The sequence below is a fragment of the Scleropages formosus genome, chromosome 22 (assembly GCF_900964775.1).
Source record: "Scleropages formosus chromosome 22, fSclFor1.1, whole genome shotgun sequence".
Taxonomy (NCBI): domain Eukaryota; kingdom Metazoa; phylum Chordata; class Actinopteri; order Osteoglossiformes; family Osteoglossidae; genus Scleropages; species Scleropages formosus.
In genome coordinates this window covers 13,876,497-13,894,628 of record NC_041827.1, presented here as the reverse complement: position 1 = coordinate 13,894,628, position 18,132 = coordinate 13,876,497, and the positions used below count along the sequence as shown (strand labels likewise).

The 18,132-nt window shown below is 38.8% G+C and overlaps 1 protein-coding gene across 1 annotated transcript; it reads left to right on the top strand.

Moving 5' to 3' along the window:
• Positions 1-2,852: 2,852 nt before the first annotated feature.
• Positions 2,853-17,348, top strand: LOC108928405 (calcium/calmodulin-dependent 3',5'-cyclic nucleotide phosphodiesterase 1B-like). The gene is made up of 14 exons (XM_018742309.2): positions 2,853-3,031; positions 5,397-5,510; positions 6,289-6,471; positions 6,676-6,742; positions 6,845-6,961; positions 7,152-7,292; positions 7,385-7,485; positions 8,902-9,027; positions 10,043-10,144; positions 10,331-10,451; positions 14,506-14,587; positions 15,323-15,440; positions 15,652-15,788; positions 16,570-17,348. The coding sequence occupies exons 1-14, from the start codon at positions 2,979-2,981 to the stop codon at positions 16,662-16,664; spliced, it is 1,557 nt and encodes a 518-aa protein (XP_018597825.1). The 5' UTR covers positions 2,853-2,978; the 3' UTR covers positions 16,665-17,348.
• Positions 17,349-18,132: the final 784 nt, after the last annotated feature.

Genomic DNA, 18,132 nt, shown 5'->3' with positions numbered 1-18,132 from the left:
CCCAGTTGCATTAGTACAACAGTTACTGTTGGGCTTGTGTGTCCACAGTGGGAGGAAGCAGCCTGCCCAAGTGTGTGGGCAAGGACTGAAATAGCAGCATGCCCCGCACCCCTGCATTACCCTCACCTCTCTAGAGGCTGGTAACTAAGCGTGGTGATGCACATGAAGACAAAGCCAATGGGGCTTCAACAACCAAGAGAAACAAGTTCATAACCTCAGACTCCCACCTGTTTAAGCTTACATCTGTCATTATTATGCCATCAGTTATTCCATATTACAAAAGTCTTCATTTAAGTTTAGGAATAAAATTATCTGCATTACAACATAATGCATGCTCCTACTACAACTGCCATTTATGTTTCATTTTTGAGAGGGAGGGAGAAACAGACACAAAGATGCTCAGACATTGAGGTGAAGTACATATACACTGTACAAAACATCTTCACTAAGAATGGCAGAAAATAAAGATACCACACAGAATACATAAATCCTAGCACAGTACTAGGGACTGTGTTTTCATACCAAATATCCTGAAATTATATAAAGGAAATATATTTTAACATCATTTAACAATATAAATTTTCCTTTCGATATCATCATCAGGCCTGCACAAATGCACCTGGGAGGTTGTATCCAACAGCCTCTTAATTTCAAAGTAATCCTTTTCTCCAGAGGTGCTGATGACGACTGGAAATACAAGCTAAATAGTATTGTCTGCTGCAGGATGACTGGTAACACAATATTTCCCTGGACAGCTCATGTCACAGAGCCAACACCTGAACTCTCACTGGCAAATAGTCCAGGAGGAAGAGAGAGTACACATAAATTACATCCTAAATTCAAATATCTTCTGTGGAAAACAGGTGTTTGGTGCATAGTTAACTTCTTCAAGATACTGTTACTGTTTAGTAAATTAGTGGAAGTAATACAAATGCTACCACTTGTTCATTATCTGACACTTTTAACCAAGATGACCTACAATGTAAGATTAAATATGGAATTTGACAAGGATCAACACCAACTTTTAATGTAGTAAGACCTCTGGAAATAAGTGTATTTGTTGTAAGTTGGCAGTTGGCAGGATCATGGCATGGGGTAGAATTACTCTTGATGAACAGTTCTGAGATGCCTATGCTGTGTTCATTCTAACAGACAATGAGCTGCCTCTAATAAGACATTATGCAGATATAAAACACTGAGGCTAAAACTGAAAAGATAGAGTGGAGAGTAAGAAAACTGAAGATTCACTCACTTAAAAGGGCTAGGACATTCTTTTTTATTTTTGGTTAACAAATGCAATTTTTTTGTCATAACCCTGCTGTCTTGTCATTTTGTCTGCAAATGTTACTATTTACACCAGCAACAATGTCCATGTGAACTTTGCTGGGTCATTAAGAAACTGAGAAAAACCCATGATCCTACATCCTGACATGCTATGGTATGTCAGTCAAAACTGTCAAAAAACATTTGAAGACATGGCTACGATCAACTGCAATGGCCGAAGACAGAAAAGTCATGAATCCATCATATTTAGCAGTAGAGAGTAGGAAGCACATTTCAGTGGTAAAACGCTGTCGTTACATCAAGCATTCAACTGAGGAGGAAAAGGTCTAAATGAGACATCTAGTAAAGAAGAATGGCACTTAGGTGGTCACAGACAGGAGGACAAATGAAACCAAACATGGGGCAGTCCCATGACTGTCGGACATCCACTGCCCGTTTTTAACAATGAGGGCACCCAAGAGGCTCTGTTCAAGTTTTATAGGGATGTTTGCTACTTTATGTATTTTTATTGGCCTTTAAACAAAACCCTATCAAACCTAAAACTTATAATGCCACATTATCTTATACAAAGAAGTAATGGAGCCCATGCAAGAATTAAATATTACAATACCAGCATAAACATTTAAAAAACTCCTAGAAAATACTGTGAGACAAAAGTGCAAAAGTCCAGTTGTCCATGTGCTGAACAGTAAGTGCTTCAAACAAGGACCTGCATAAACACTATTGCTTTCATGCTTTGGTTAAGGGTTTCTCACGGACACACAGGCACAAACACTTACCGAAACAGCTGGAATATTACATATCTTTCCATCAAAAAAATGGACAAATTGGAATGTTCAATCTAAGAGGATTCTTAAACAGGACCCATGATTGAAGTAATATCATATGCCCTAAACCCAGAAGTGGCAAAGAGCATAAGAGCATGGGAACTCTTCAACCATGAGTCTAAGTGATATAAAAGTAACTCAAGCTTACACAAATAAATCACAGGAAAAAAGGAAGTCATCTAAGAGATCTCCAGTATCGAAAGCATAAAAACACATATTTAGAATGTTACTTAGGATTTTTTATGGGAGGAATCATAGACAAGAAAAAGGTATAATAAATCACAAGCAACCAAATTTGCCCATCCATAAATGGAAAGGTAGTTAATCTTAGCTATGCTGTACACGTTTCACCTACAAACCTCAGAAAAGACCATATAGCCCTATGAATCAAAGAGGAGGAAGTTACAGCTTATTATTTTAAAATTTCCTTTTCTTTAGTTTCCTTTTCTTTGATCACACTTACATATACTTCCTGTCCCCGGATTTATCCCTCTGTAAGAAAAAACATGCACTTTACATCCACATGGTTCTACAGAAAGTAAATTACCTAAAAAATTTGGAAAAAAAAAAAAACAACATCTGTTAAACAACACAAGCTTGCCACAAGCGACAGCCTCCCTCACAGCACAGGACTGCCACACACTGACTTGGCCAATCAGAGACAAGTAGGTCCCCAGGGGAGTGGGCGGCTGCTCTGTGCTGCTGGTGCGTTTCAGGACCGACAAGTTTTGTCATATCGTGAGAGCATTCTCCTCTCTGTCTCTTTCTCTCTGCCACTCCAAGTCTTGATCTCGCTCTACTCCTGTGCAACACTAGTCAAATTCTTCTGCTTTGAGGTGCTGGGGACACTGCCTAATTTAAAAAGAGATGGCTGAGCTTTTGAGAGTTCGTAAGAAACACCTTCAGACACCCATACGTAGGTAAGTGAGGTGGGGAATGAGCACTAGGCGAGATAAGTACAGAAGGTAATTTTGTGGCCTAGAACAATGAGGGTTTCCTATGAGATGTTCCTTATGTTTACATTTGTATGGCGTCTTTACACACAGTTATGGAAAGATAATGTTATGGCAACCTTTTCTTTTGTTCCTATGTGCATGAGGCTTTGAAAACTGTCACTCAGTGCTTTCAGGTTTTTACTTCTACATGAGTTTTGGGGGGTTGCTTTTAGCAAGCTTAGCATTAAAATTCAAAAACATGTTTTCATTTTTTGGATTTTTAATTTATCTGTTTGCTCTAAAAGATATCACATAGAAAATCTGGAAATTCTTCAACTATGTAATACACATGTATGATTCAGTAAAAGAAAAAAAAACTAAGAGAAGTATTATTGTTATTATTGTTCTAAAGATGGAGAAATTAAACTTCAGAATGACGGATACAGTATAAATATACTGCCAAGTTAAGCTTTTTAGTTTACTAACCAATTATTTTGATAGATTCTTCTATACTGCTAATTTGTTGATACTTAAACTCTGTCCATGAGGAAATCTATGTGTTAGAAAGAAAAAATCACAGATTATACATTGACATGATAAAATTTTGATGAAACTGCTGCCTTGGACTTCTGCTTTAATAATTTTGTTTAAAGTGTGTATGAACTCTGTTTATTTTAGGTCAACAAATTAATTCAGGAAATAAATATCTGCTTGGTTTAACATTGCATTTCTCAAGTGAGTACTAAAGCTGATACTATCTGGTATACACCAGACATTATGACATACTCCAGGCATATTTGACTAATAATTTTCTCTTTCCTGTTTTACACTAATTCAGAATAAACATTACTACAATTACTACAATGGAATAAAACTACAGATAAGGAGCAGCTGCCACATTCCAATGCATGCTTTTGCTGTGATCTCACTGCTGTACGAAAGTCTGGCTAACATGAAAAACACAAAGGCGGCCAGAGCTTCATGCCACTTTGGTTGCAAAAGCTGTCCATCATTTCTGACCGCTGCTAATGCGGCTGGTGATAGTTACCATGTGAAGCACAAGGGCTCTGAAATGACATGGCAGTGAATCAGTTCATCTTAAAAGGCCTACTATCCAAAAAGTGAAAATAAACACAGCTCATCTGTCAACATGGGGTTGTAAAACTTTTACTTTTAGTATGCATGAAAAGAGCGTATAAAAGAGTACAAGTATATTTTGGAAACTTATTTGCCTTTGTCTACAACATCAGTCAGGACTGAGCATGTGTTTGGCTGTACCATATGAGGTTTCCTGGGCGGGAGCTAACCAAACAGCATTTTTATTTTTTAAATAACCAAACTGAGAAAATGACAGATGTCTTTCCAAAAGACTTTGATACATCTACTCTATGAGACAAAATCATCATCTTACCTTTGGTCATGTAACTAGAACTACAAGACACAAGCATGAATTCCTTTTGACCACCACAACTTCCTTTGACAGTCTGAATTTACAGTTCCTGTTCAAAACAATTATTTTAGCTTGTACATTTAAATTCTGTGCCGTTAATTACAAATGTCATTTTTTCACAAATAAAATAAATACATTCGAGAACCCATTGTGGCTTAATACTTATTTAAAGAAAAAAATATGTTCAAAAGAATTTTCAGCTGCCATTTAAGCTGGGCCAAAATGCATTGCTTTACATCCCAGAAGACATGGTATTTCGTGTTAAATCACACATTTTCCCTTTTTCATTTACACTAGAAGAATCGTAATTGCATCCCTTCATTAATTCACTTGGTATGGCAAATTGTTTCAAACAAAACATAAAAAAAGAGCTCCTTGACCCCTTCTTCTCAGAGATACACTTGTAACACTGGAGTGTATTCAAGAAACAAACACACACACACACCGTCTGAAGCCGCTTGTCTCATACGGGGTCGCAGGGATCCGGAGCCTAACCCGGCAACACAGGGCGTAAGGCTGGAGGGGGAGGGGACACACCCAGGATGGGACGCCAGTCCGCCGCAAGGCACCCCAAGCAGGACTAGAAGTCCAGACCCACCAGAGAGCAGGACCCAGCCCAACCCACTGTGCCACTGCACCTCCCTCTCTTCTAGAAACAAAAAGTTAAATTTTAACATTAGTTTTTGTTGTTTTTCAGAATAAGTTTCGTGTAGCATTTCAATACACTGGCTACGGTACCCTGAAAACTACAGTTCCTTTTCTAACATGAGCCACCATTACCATTACAGTATATTATGGGAAATACATTTTTTAGGTTGAAGGCGTCAAAAACATTTCAAGGTTAAGATGTAGTAGCATTTTGGATTGCTGAAAACATTGCCATTGTTTCTTTATCTACAGGTTAAGATGCATGATAAAACAGCTTGATGAAAAAGAGGTGAACTTTGAAGATCTGAAAAAGAACTTAGACTACACTGCATCCCTACTCGAGGCAGTTTATATTGATGAAACGAGGTAAGGTTCAAACAAAATGAGGAAATTGAAGACACACCCTTTAATACACGCACAAATGAAAGTGCACTTATGGTTACCAATAAATATATTCAGTGTTAACTGGTTCTTTAATGTAGTTTTAACACAATACGTTAGACAATAATGCTGAAACAAACAGTGTTAACATCTACGAGATTAAATAACTGAAATATCTTTGATTTTCTCTATAACCTGCATAATACACAATATGGTAAGGTTTCTTACCCCTTTAATTGCAACTGAATACTTAGCTATGCCTCCAGTCAGCCAAACACCCATCTTACCTTAGGAGGGGGAAACACAAATACATTATGCCCTATGCGAGCTGTGAGTCGCCCTTTCTATTGAGTGTGTGGACAACAGTCTTTACGAGATGATGCAACCAACCAGAATCTAGTTACTACCCTATAGGCGCCAAGCTGACAGCAGGCATCATTGTGAATAATCAAAAGGAGGACATCTCAGCCAGCTGACACCGTGGACATTGGTCTGTTTGTGTTCACTGGAAATTTGTCATTGATTGCTAGAGCAGCACACCAGGAACTCAAATCCAGGGCTCCACAGAAGGCATAAGGCAGTATTTCCAGTGCACCACTGTAGAATATAGTACTTACATTGATACAATTTGTTATCAGTATCTTCCAAAACTGTAGCACACTGTGACCTATATAGTCATGGTGTTTTAAGTAAACCTTCTTTGTCACTGAACCCGCTTTTGTTCAAAGAAATGTGAAAACCTTCCTCACCTCTCCACCAATAGACAGGCTCTTGACGTGAAGGATGACCTCCAGCAGCTACGCTCTGACGCTGTGCCCTCAGAGGTGCGAGACTGGCTGGCATCCACCTTCTCTCAAAAAGGGCACCCCCCCAGCCGGCGCCCAGATGAGAAGCCCCGGTTCCGCAGCATTGTCCATGCGGTGCAGGCTGGGATATTTGTTGAGAGGTGAGCACTTTCAGATACTTTAGAATGCCATCTTTCACTCAAAAACATTAATCTCTCTTCTGAGGCACTTGAAGATGTAGAGCTTCTGTTCATATGGGACTCAGAGATTGTGGTTTTTCCAACTAAGTTGGACACAGACAGAATCTGGGTTCTTTGTTTACAACTTTAAGTGCTTTCTGACTTTTTTAAACATTTCTGTTAAAGGATGTTTCGAAAGGCCTATACAACAGCCATGCCAAACCAACCCTCGGCAGTTATTCACTGTCTCCGGGTAAGAGGAACATTTGGCTGAAGAATGTATACAACTAAATACCTTTGGCATAGTCTGTGTAAGACTTAATGCCCTCTTAATGTCCCTGTGTTGCGTTTCCAGGATGTCAACAGGTGGAATTTCGATGTGTTTGCACTGAATTCTGCAAGCACAGGAAATGCTTTACAGACTTTGTTCATGGAACTGATCACCAGATATGAACTTGGCAGTCGATTTAAGGTTTGTCTTACATACTATATTCAAATCAACACCGCAACAAAGTACTGAATAGTGTAAAAACCAGTCGTGCAAGTGTTAAAATTATAATTTTTAAAAATTATTTCTAAGATTAAATATTTACATCAGTACTGATTTTCTTTCCAGTGTGTTACCTTTGAAACACTTGAAATTCAATATTTTTCCTTTGCAGATACCCATCCCCCATTTGGTGTCATTCTTAGCTGCACTGGAGAGAGGATACAACAAACATGGCAACCCATACCACTGTCACATGCATGCTGCCGATGTCACACAGACCCTGCACTGCCTGTTGCTGCGTACTGGACTTGTGGTACTACACATACAGTATAAGAGAGATATTCAAATTACAGTTTCTACAGTACATTTTTACACATTCCTGAAGTGTCATTATGTTCACGCTAGCACTGGCTGACTGAGCTGGAAGTCCTTGCTTCATTGTTTGCTGCTGCTATCCATGACTATGAACACACAGGGACCACAAACAGCTTTCATATACATACAAGGTAAGGAAAAAGTGTTTTACACAACAGTTTATGATTATACCAACTGCATGACATTTCTACAAGTAGAACTTCAACTTTGTTAATTTGTTACTTAGCAGCAGAACAAGAGGTAGTGTAAAGTGTAGTCAATTACTCAGCAAATCTGTGCATGACGCCAAAGAAAAGTTGAATTCTTCAAGGTTTAGCGTAGATTTCTCAGCAGGAGGCCTTTAACCACACAACCATTTAGCAAAACAAAGTCCATCTAGAAAAGGCATTGAATTAAAGTCATAACTACAAGTGATGCAGTCCTGGGCTGCTTGAAATTTTTTTAAACTGCAACTGTATTAACATACGTTGTTTGGTTTTTACTTTAACTTCTGAAGTCCATAAGAACATAGGACTGTTTGCCTCATACTTTTACATGCTACAGTAATGTGTTGAATACAGTAGTCAATTGGCAAGATTGGTTAAATGTCTGTAAGTCCAAAATGGCTTTAGAAAATAAGTCTCATGGCAGACCTATATTTAGCTGAAACCCCCTTGGGAGTCTGAGTGCTGTCTCTTGGCATACTTCCTTATTTTTTATTGTGGGAAGGAAAACAACCAGTTCTCCAAGAAATGAAAGGTGAGAGGGGATTAGTTAATTGGTCCTGAAAAATGTATGGTAAAATAAAATGAGTACATAAGGAAAAGGCAAACTATTAATACAAACATCAATTCCAAATTAGTACATTTAAATGTATTCACTCAGCTAATGCTTTAAACTAAACAGTCAGCTTAAAGCAGTACACCCACACACACACACACAATGTCTACAACCGCTTGTCCCGAGCAGGGTCGCGGTGAACTGGAGCCTAACCTGGAAACACAGGGCGCAAGGCTGGAGGGGGAGGAGACACACCCAGGACGGGACACCAGTCCGCTGCAAGGCACCCCAAACAGTACACCATTTACAGTTATTTAAACATTTCTACAACAAGGAAAGGTTGACTAAATCTATTTAGATTAAGTACACTGCTGAAGGGTAATACAGCAGGAGGTAGAATTTGAACCTGCGTCAATCAGATCCAAGGGCAGCAGCACTAACCACTAAACTACCATTAAAACAAACACACAAGAAAACAAAAAATCCATGCTACTATTTAGCAAAGTATTACTGATTTTAACATACAGTGTATAAACAAATAGTGTGTAATGAAAACATACTACCTAAATATTTTTAAAGAAGATCTTATCTTTGTTAAGCACACTAAACTGCATTCATGTATGTCACATTTTTGTTTGCCCATTCCCAGACAACACAAAATTTGTGTCTATAATGCGTCACATGCCTAGTGGAAAGCAGCACTCTCTGGGGGGTGGCAGTGGTCTGACTTACAGAGGTCTCTAGAATCTTTCTTTTGGATACATTTTTCTCTGACTCCCCTCTGCAAGGTCTGAATTTGCTATGATCTACAATGACCGCTCAGTGCAGGAGAGCCACCACATCAGCGCAGCCTTCCGCCTGCTCCAGGATGAGGAAATGAACATTTTCATCAATCTCACACGAGAGGAATGGATGTAAGGATGGAAGAGGGTAACTTATGTCCCAGCCGAATGTTATGCCTTTCCTATGAATAATAACACAAAAGTTTCCGAGGGTCATAAAAGCTTTCGCTCAAAAAGAAAACACTAATATATATAGTCGTCTTGTAAGACATACATCACATTTTAAAATGTCAAACATTACTTAAAATAAGAAGAACATAAAACCTAAAGAAACTTCAGTGAAGAAGCTAATTGCTGTGATATTAAAAAGGGCATTACTAAATTTTGTTGGAATCACATCTCTTTAACTCAGAAGAGGAGCTGAATGTCAGATTCTTCCTCAGCTTTTCTCTGACTCACTGCTGAAGTAACAATAACATAGCATCTTCAGATTTTACTTATATTTTAGTCTGTAAGGTTTGGGTGAATTCCATGCACAAGTTACACCAGAATAACACACACATCTTCAGAACCGCTTGTCCCATACGGGGTCACGGGGAACCGGAGCCTACCCGGTAACACAGGGCGTAAGGCTGGAGGGGGAGGGGACACACCCAGGACGGGACGCCAGTCCATTGCAAGGCACCCCAAGCAGGACTCGAACCGCAGACCCACCGGAGAGCAGGACTGTGGTCCAACCCATTGCGCTACCGCACCCCATTCCCAGAATAACACTTTCCACCAATTGTATTTTAGATTGTATTTGTTTTACACTGATCTCATCATATTGGTTTAGTGATAATCAACAGCAGTTTCTTCTACATCCACTACTGAAAAACATGTTTGAGTGTACAGGCAGCTGGTTTCCTTAAAACTCTGAAATCACACATTGAGTGCTATACAGATTTCAAGTATGTGGTTTGTACGAAGAAAATGATGCCTCTGAAATCTTAACACACTTGATAACGATAACCATAGAGTTGCAAAAGAGCTATCCTAAGGTTATAAAAGCTGCAAGATGGTTGAGAGCTGAGAGCTCTTTTTGCTGGTTTATAACAAGTGTCACTATGTATTTGATGACTCTTCTTCGACATCTTGTTAACAACAGGGAGCTCCGTGCACTGGTGATAGAGATGGTCCTGGCCACAGACATGTCGTACCACCTCCAGCAGGTCAAAACCATGAAAGCCTGTCTACAGCAGCCTGAAGGGTGATGTGTCATAATTTCATAATAAAATAATTACTTTGTACTCAAGCTACTATTTTTAACAGTTACAAACCATCTAAGGAATAATCACAGGTATCTTATCTTCTATGGGAAAATGTGTTACAGATTCAGTGGACTGCATTCAAAATAAGTTCCACAAGGTTTTTTTTTTTTTGCATATGTCCCCAGGATTGAGAAACCAAAAGCACTGTCCTTGCTGCTCCATACTGCGGACATCAGCCACCCAATCAAGCCCTGGCGCCTGCACTCACGATGGACCAAAGCCCTGATGGAGGAGTTCTTCAGGCAGGTATGCATCCACTTTACAGAAAACCATATTTATGGTTTTTTTTTATTTGGAAGTCTCATTGTCATTATATGGTACTTAAGGCAAAAAGGTGAAACTAAACAAAATCAAACTAAAGTCTAATGTAAACATACAAGCATGTAACTTGGCAAGACCTAATTGACAAGATTACATAAATATTCTAAAAATAATATCTGTACAGCATTAGCAGTATTTCATGAATGGCCTTATCACCTGAAATGACATCTCTTTACATGATATCAAGTACAAAACAACACATCAAAAAAGCGATTAACTTAGCTCCACATATTCTGTTAATTCTATGACTGGATTTACTGTATATTACCATTTTAGCTCACCAGTATAACTATAGATTGATTAAGGTTATATTTTATTCAGTAAAGAAATTGAAAAAAGTTTAATAAATCTTTAGCATACATTTGCAAATGGATATACGTAATATATTTCTCAGATATTTCTGAGGACGAATTTTATTCTCTTTGACTATCTGTGAACCATTAATGACACTACATCAGAGGAGCTGTGTCCTCAATACATCATTGCAATTCTTTACTAATGGGAAGCGTGATGTTGCTGCATGTTTGTGTGTATGAGGGGGCACGGTGGAGCAGTGGGTTTGGCCGAGTGCTCTCCGGTGGGTCTGGGGTTCGAGTCCTGCTTGGGTTGCCTTGCAACAGACTGGCATCCCATCCTGGGTGTGTCCCCTCCCCCTCTAGCCTTGTGTCCTGTGCTGCCCGGTTAGGCTCCGGTTCACTGTGACTCCACCCGGGACAAGCAGCTTCAGAGAATGTGTGTGATATTTGTGTGTAATTGCATCATGATGTACTGATCCATGGTCTACCATATGTCATGCACTATGCCTGTAGACCACTACTGACAGCTTTGCGCAAGGTGACTTACAGTGCTAATTTTTTCCATTAATCTAGTTATAGGTACTCGTAGAGTTATGACATGTGCAATTCATGACCACATGGATTTACAATGGCTGTCCATTTAACCTTATTATTTTTTTGTCCCAATGTATGCTTGTCACTTCTAACAATGTCATCATAAAAATGCAGTCATCAGCTGGACACCATTTGTGCTGGGTCCCCACATTTGTTACTGTTAGGTCTTAGTCAGTATTTGGATGTTTAGTAGCCACTGATTTTTTTAAAAAAAACTTTCCACTTGTGACTCCCTTCAATATACTTTTTAATTTAATTTGAAGAGTCAGACACTGAAAAAGTGAGTGCTGGTGGTGCAGAAAAGAAAAAGGCAGTACATTTAGAAATGAAAGTGAAAAAGTGAAACATGAAAATATGATATTACTCATGTTCTATATTACTATTTATATGAATATATAAAACTGGTGAAAAAATATGACAAAGCCCTATTAAAAAAATGGAGCATTCATGCACGTTAACTGTTTATACATTGATAGAGTTCATATATGCAAAAGGAGATGTTCAGCTTACAATGAAGTTGACTCAGAAAGGGCTCATGGGAACAAAACCGTTATAAATCAAGGACCACCTGAACAATTATTTACCCATTTATACGGAACAGTATTCTTACTTCAGTAACCCACAGTGAGTACCTTGACAAAGGGCACTATAGCAGTAGGATTTAAAACTGAGGACCTTAAGGTTGCAAGGCTCCAATCCTAACCAGAGCACCACCTCATACTGATACTCTGTAAAAGCAGCACAAAGGTCCAGAAACATTAATAAAATGACCATCAGCATGTAACAGTATATCACTAGACACTGGTTGTTACAGTTTTTATTACATCTGGCTGTTACATCAGTGGGGGATGCGGTGGCGCAGTGGGTTGGACCGAGTCCTGCTGTCTGGGGTTCGAGTCCTGCTTGGGGTGCCTTGCGGCAGACTGGCGTCCTGTCCTGGGTATGTCCCCTCCCCCTCCGGCCTTACGCCCTGTGTTGCCAGGTTAGGCTCTGGCTCCCCGCGACCCCGAATGGGACAAGCGGTTCAGAAAATGTGTGTGTATTACATCAGTGCTACAGCCAGGGTGTAAAGCAGACTGATATTTTTCTCATATATTGCAAGTATCTAAGTGTGTTTGCTGTTTTAGTTGTACTTCTTTTCTTAAATTTTTTTTTTTAAATAAAAAATGAAGTTTCAGACAGCTCTACAGTAAAGAGCATTATGATCTAATGACTCATCAATTCATCATAAGATCAACTAATGAAATATTGATATACACACACAGTCTGAAACCGAGCAGGGCTGCGGCAAGCCTGCCCGGCAGCGCGGGGCCAGAGTAGGAGGGGGGAAACACCCTGGATGGGATACCAATCTGCCGCAGGGCACCTCGAACAGGACTTGTAACCTCAGACCCACCACATAGCAGGATCCGGCCAAGCCAGCTGCGCCACCGCACCCCCCCCAACATTTATACAGTTCATTGTTATACTCTAATGCATTACAGTGAAGAACAAGCTCTATTCCAGCTCTATTCCACTAGCAACAACTGAGGCACAAATACACTCAAACCCATAGATTTATATCCTGTAGGTTGCTGGATTAAGTCCCAAAGTTCTCAACCTAAAAGGCTACAGAGCTAACACCCAGCTTTTTGACAAGGTTAATACTACAAGACCCAAGGCAGCAAGCAGAGTGACCCAGGATGGATTCTCAGCAAAGATTAGCATGAGACTTTGCTTTCGGAAGTACAAATGTTTCCGGCAGAACTCTGAAGTAGTAAGATGTAAAAATCATGTGTTCCCGTATTTCAGATGAAAAACATTTATTACAGATAAAATGAAACAGTGTCTCTATTCAAACAAAAGTTAAAATAACTCAAGTGAACGGACCAGCCCAGATCCCGCAGCGCGCAAGCCACGTGAGCCCAGCTCGTGCGACCCCGGATGTGACCTGTGTAACGGTCGCGCGCGCCGGCCGTTGGAATGGAGCTTCTCTTCTCTCAAAAGACGGAATTATCTTTGGCGCTTTCCTAACAATCATAATACCACACCGAGCGCCTTAAAATTATATAAATAACCTCACATACTCTGCATAAATGACAATCTGTGCAGTTAAAATGCGTAAAACTGTTGAGAAAATGCCACTACAAAGTTGACGGAAAAACCATGTCATGCGCTCAGCTGGATCGTTTGTCTCGCTCGACAAAAAGTAAAATAACCAAAAACAGCTAAACACTTTTCTTAAAAGTTTTGTATCTGGCTACATACATTACAGTTACACATTTCGGTTGACTTCAGCAAAGGCTTGTGTAGAGACAAAAGGGAAACACGTCGCTCTGAGTGTGAGGTGCCAAAAGCAGATGGAACAAGCGCCGGAGGTTTAACCGGTTGTCCGGCGCGCGCCCATCCATCCCGTCCACTCACGCGCACGTCATTAAGTTCGGTATATTTTAAACAAACACCTAGAACATTCTTTGGACTTTTTCAAATTTGAGTTGCGTCTTTACACTGTCAGACACAGTGAAACCCCTGCGATCACACAAATTTGCGTATAACCCGCGACTGACTGGCTCCCATGATCCAGTATTATTAGCATTATTCGTATTGTATTTGTCTGGAGTCCAATTTGTTTGTAATAATCAGTCTTTTTCCTTAATAAATGAAAACAATAACAAATAATGACATTTTAAAAAATTTTTTCCACACAGTAACTGAAAGACTGACTGAAAAATGTTTACCATTATTAAGCTCACAGTAGTAACACGACCCCTCATTTTTGCAATTTGCATTTTTTGGACCCCACTTATCACGTTATAGCAGGGTTTCATTCCTTTACCTGGGACACCTAGTAAGTTTGTCTATGACCATCTGCTATTTTTATCTCTGTGGTAGTGGCGTATCACTGCCATGTAGGTATTTCCTGGAAAGATGTGTTTGCATAACAAACCACCCTGTGTGCTCCTGTCTACAGCTGTTCCTCCGTTCAGATCCACTTTTGTTTAGTTTTTTGGCTTGTGCGTGGTATCTAAAAAAGAGTTTCTCAAATATATGCATGTGTATGAGTTTGAAAGGCAAACATAAAGTAATAAAGCGCTGCTCTTCTTTGTAAGGGTGACAGAGAGAAAGTGCTAGGCCTCCCTCTTTCCCCTCTGTGTGACCGGAAGAACACGTTGGTGGCCCAGTCCCAGATTGGTAATGTACTGACCTCTTTACAGTACCAGTGAAAAGTGTGAGTGCACTTGGCCCACCTGGACAATACTTGTGTGAGATGAACTGGAGGGAAAAATTAAATCAGCTGGTAGTGTAGTGGTTAGAGCTCCTGCCTTTGGCTCCAAAGGTTGTTAGGTTTCACTCCCTCCTCCAGCTGTAGTACTCTTTCATAATTTTCGTAAAAAGTTTATTTAATTTAAGAAACCAACACAAGGTTTCAAGGCAACTCATAGATGACAGCTGGTAGTGTAGTGGTTATAGCTACTCTTTTAGGACCCAAAGGTTGCAGGTTTGAATCCCACCTCCAGTTGTAGTACCCTTGAGCAAGGTACTCATCCTAAGTTGCTCAAGTAAAAATTGCCTGGCTGTATAAATGGGTAAATGATTAAAGGTCAATCATCCTTGAAAACTGCTTTAGAGAAAAGCTAAATGAATAAATGTAATGTGAAACACAAATATCCAACATGGGAAAACAGACACATTACCTGCTCATTGTTAACAACTGTGTTTAGACTTCTGACTAGTACTGTATGTAATTATTTAGCAAAAGAATAAGTGAACTTTTTGCACTTTTTTATATTTGAATTGTTTCTTCCTTTAACCTCTGTAGTATTTTGTGTTAGAATTTTGGATTGATTAAAAAAGTACATATTATTCTAATATTTTGCTGTATGCTGGGGTTTTAATTTACAACATGTAATTTATAATGTATTTCAGGCTTTATCAGCTTTATTGTGGATCCTACCTTTTCCCTTCTGACGGACATGGCAGAGAAGATAGTTATTCCTCTGGTTCAAGAGAATCCAGACCCACCAGTGCCGTGTAATCGACACAGGTGCTCCAACCAGGGAATAGTGATATTATTGCCTTTTGTATATCAATAGGTTTTGAGAAAGAAAAATAATAATTAACTTAAAGTCTCATACAAAAAAACTGATTTTAGTACTATGGCATAAAATTCCACTGCTTAAGTACAGATAAAAATGCAGATTGATGGCTGAATCAGTGATAGGATATTTATTTTTATATGACATCTTTTGTCACAGTTCATTATGGAAGGAGAGCTCAAGAGGCCTGGAGTGGAATCTGGCTCACATAACTGCAGAGCTCGTCAGTTTCAGGTCAACGTGGACTCGTCACTCTGAGGACAATAAGATGAAATGGAAGGAACGAGCATCTTGCGGTAGCTAATGCCCTTTTCTACCGTAACATTAATTCTCTGGCTTTACATTAATCACTAAATCAAGTTTATTCCCTCATGAGTACTTTCTTCATGTACATTTTCAGGCTTGGAAAATCATTTTAGAATGGATTATCGATTGGGCTCTGGATATGTTTTTTAGCTATTTGTATACTGAGATATATAAGTATCATAAAAATGTTTCATGGCCAAATGCCTGATAAAAATGCTAATCAACCATGTACTATTTTACCACTATGTACTGTACATACAGACACACACACACACACACACACATTTAGTTTTAAATGGTTCTGTTTGGGGGGTGCGGTGGCGCAGTGGGTTGGACTGCAGTCCTCCTCTTCGGTGGGTCTGGGGTTCGAGTCCCGCTTGGGGTGCCTTGCGACGGACTGGCGTCCCGTCCTGGGTGTGTCCTATCCCCCTCCGACCTTACGCCCTGTGTTGCCGGGTAGGCTCCGGTTCTCCGTGACCCCGTATGGGACGAGCGGTTCTGAAAATGTGTGTGTGTGTGTGGTTCTGTTTGTTTTTAACAAGTAAATATTGCTGTGAAAATTGTTTAATTTCAATTGCTAAAATAAGTGTAATCACCAGTTTAGCAGAATCACCATGGATTATTTCTGTTTTGCCAGTGTTACAGTTGTCTGCTGCTTAGTCTTCAGGGATTATTGAGGAAAAGTGACAGTTAATAATTTAGTAAGCAATATATTCCTTGTCACTTGCTTCACTTGCACCTCAAATGACAGCCTTGAAATTCTTGCCTTAGGGTTGAGAGAACAGAGCTCCATAGAGGAACTTTCACCCAACAAGGAGGACTGCTCAGATGAGCCCACACATGATACCAGCCCACAGGTACACTAAACAGAGCGTACACTAAGTAGAGAGGATTTACTCAAAGTTGTTGGATTAAAAACAACATACTATATCTTCTCAAAGCTGTCAAACTGAATTGTTTGAAACCTCAAGAATCATTTACACTGACTGAACAACAGTGTACTGTGAGTTCTATTCAAAGCATTTGAAAAAGAAAAATGAAAAAAGAAAAAGTTTAGTCACACGTGTGCTTGTGTATAATGAGAATTTATAGTTCACAGAATCAAAGTGATTGAATGAAAATAGATGTAAACCAAAGAGTTATTTATAAGAATCATAGTGACTTTTACTGCACGTGATGTACATGCTAATCATGTTCAAATTTTCTGACAACCTAAATTTGTTTTTGTACACTTGGTTTACATTTGGAGAGTTACTCAGCTGTAAATATCACAAGGTAAGAATAGAGAAAAAGAACAAAATGTGCAATATAATGAAGTGATAATGGTCGGTGTAAATTTGTGTCAGTCAAATTGAATTTAATGAAATTCTTTATTTTTGCCAATTCAGTGAATCAAACTGATTGGTTAGTATAAACAATACATTGGTTCCTCATACTTACGAACACTATTTGGACCAGACGTTCGTTGATTCTTTCTAACTACTTTTTTACACATCAGCTAATTAATAAAAAAAATTGGTTATGCAAAAATTTAAGATAAATCTATAAAAATTATTAATCCGTAAGACAATTTTTAAACTTAAAAGTAAAATTAAAACTACTACAAAATGACTAAGCATAAAAAAAATGCCCTTACCAATCCTGATTCTTGACAGTCTGACAACATGTGTATGTTCAATGTCAGCTTCAGTGTCTTCCAAACCTTCTTTGTTATTTACAAGAATCAAAAGGTTAATGCAGGTTTATAGGTTAAAACAGACTTCACTTTATTTATTTATGTGCTACGTTCTGTAAAAGTTTCAGATAAAGCTATAATATTTAAAAATATTTTCCCCACTATTTATTTTAACATTATTACAAACATTAAACCATAAAAAAAACTAAATCACGAGGAATAAAAAATGTGTTGTCTCCACAAATTTAGATTTGATGCCAACTGATAAATATTTGCAGTGTTCCGTATCTTTTTAATGACCATGGACGCTGATCAGTACCTGACACAAGCTGTAAACACTGTGGAACAGAGCTGAACCACATTCCTATTCTGTATGAATCAGACATTGTCATAGAATAACATCACTGTATGCTGAATGTGAAATTATTAAAATATTAATTATTTCAACCTCTATTAAGATTGTATCAAACTCCTTTTTATAATATCACAGAGTATTGGGAATACAAAGTATTTTAATGATCTTCTGAGAGTAGGTTTTTATGCTACATATTTTAAATTTGATCAGACTTTTTTTTACAGATTTTGCTTTGTTACTCGAACATGCAAGCGTCTCCTTTACTATAAATTATATTTAACTATACCTTGTGTCAAGTTTCAAC

Excerpts from the sequence above, each read along its gene's own strand:
- LOC108928405 (XM_018742309.2), top strand. The coding sequence starts at position 2,979 with ATGGCTGAGCTTTTGAGAGTTCGTAAGAAACACCTTCAGACACCCATA. Across the intron at positions 10,145-10,330 it reads TGTCTACAGCAGCCTGAAGG|GATTGAGAAACCAAAAGCAC; the intron begins GTGATGTGTCAT and ends ATATGTCCCCAG. Across the intron at positions 15,789-16,569 it reads GAAGGAACGAGCATCTTGCG|GGTTGAGAGAACAGAGCTCC; the intron begins GTAGCTAATGCC and ends TTCTTGCCTTAG.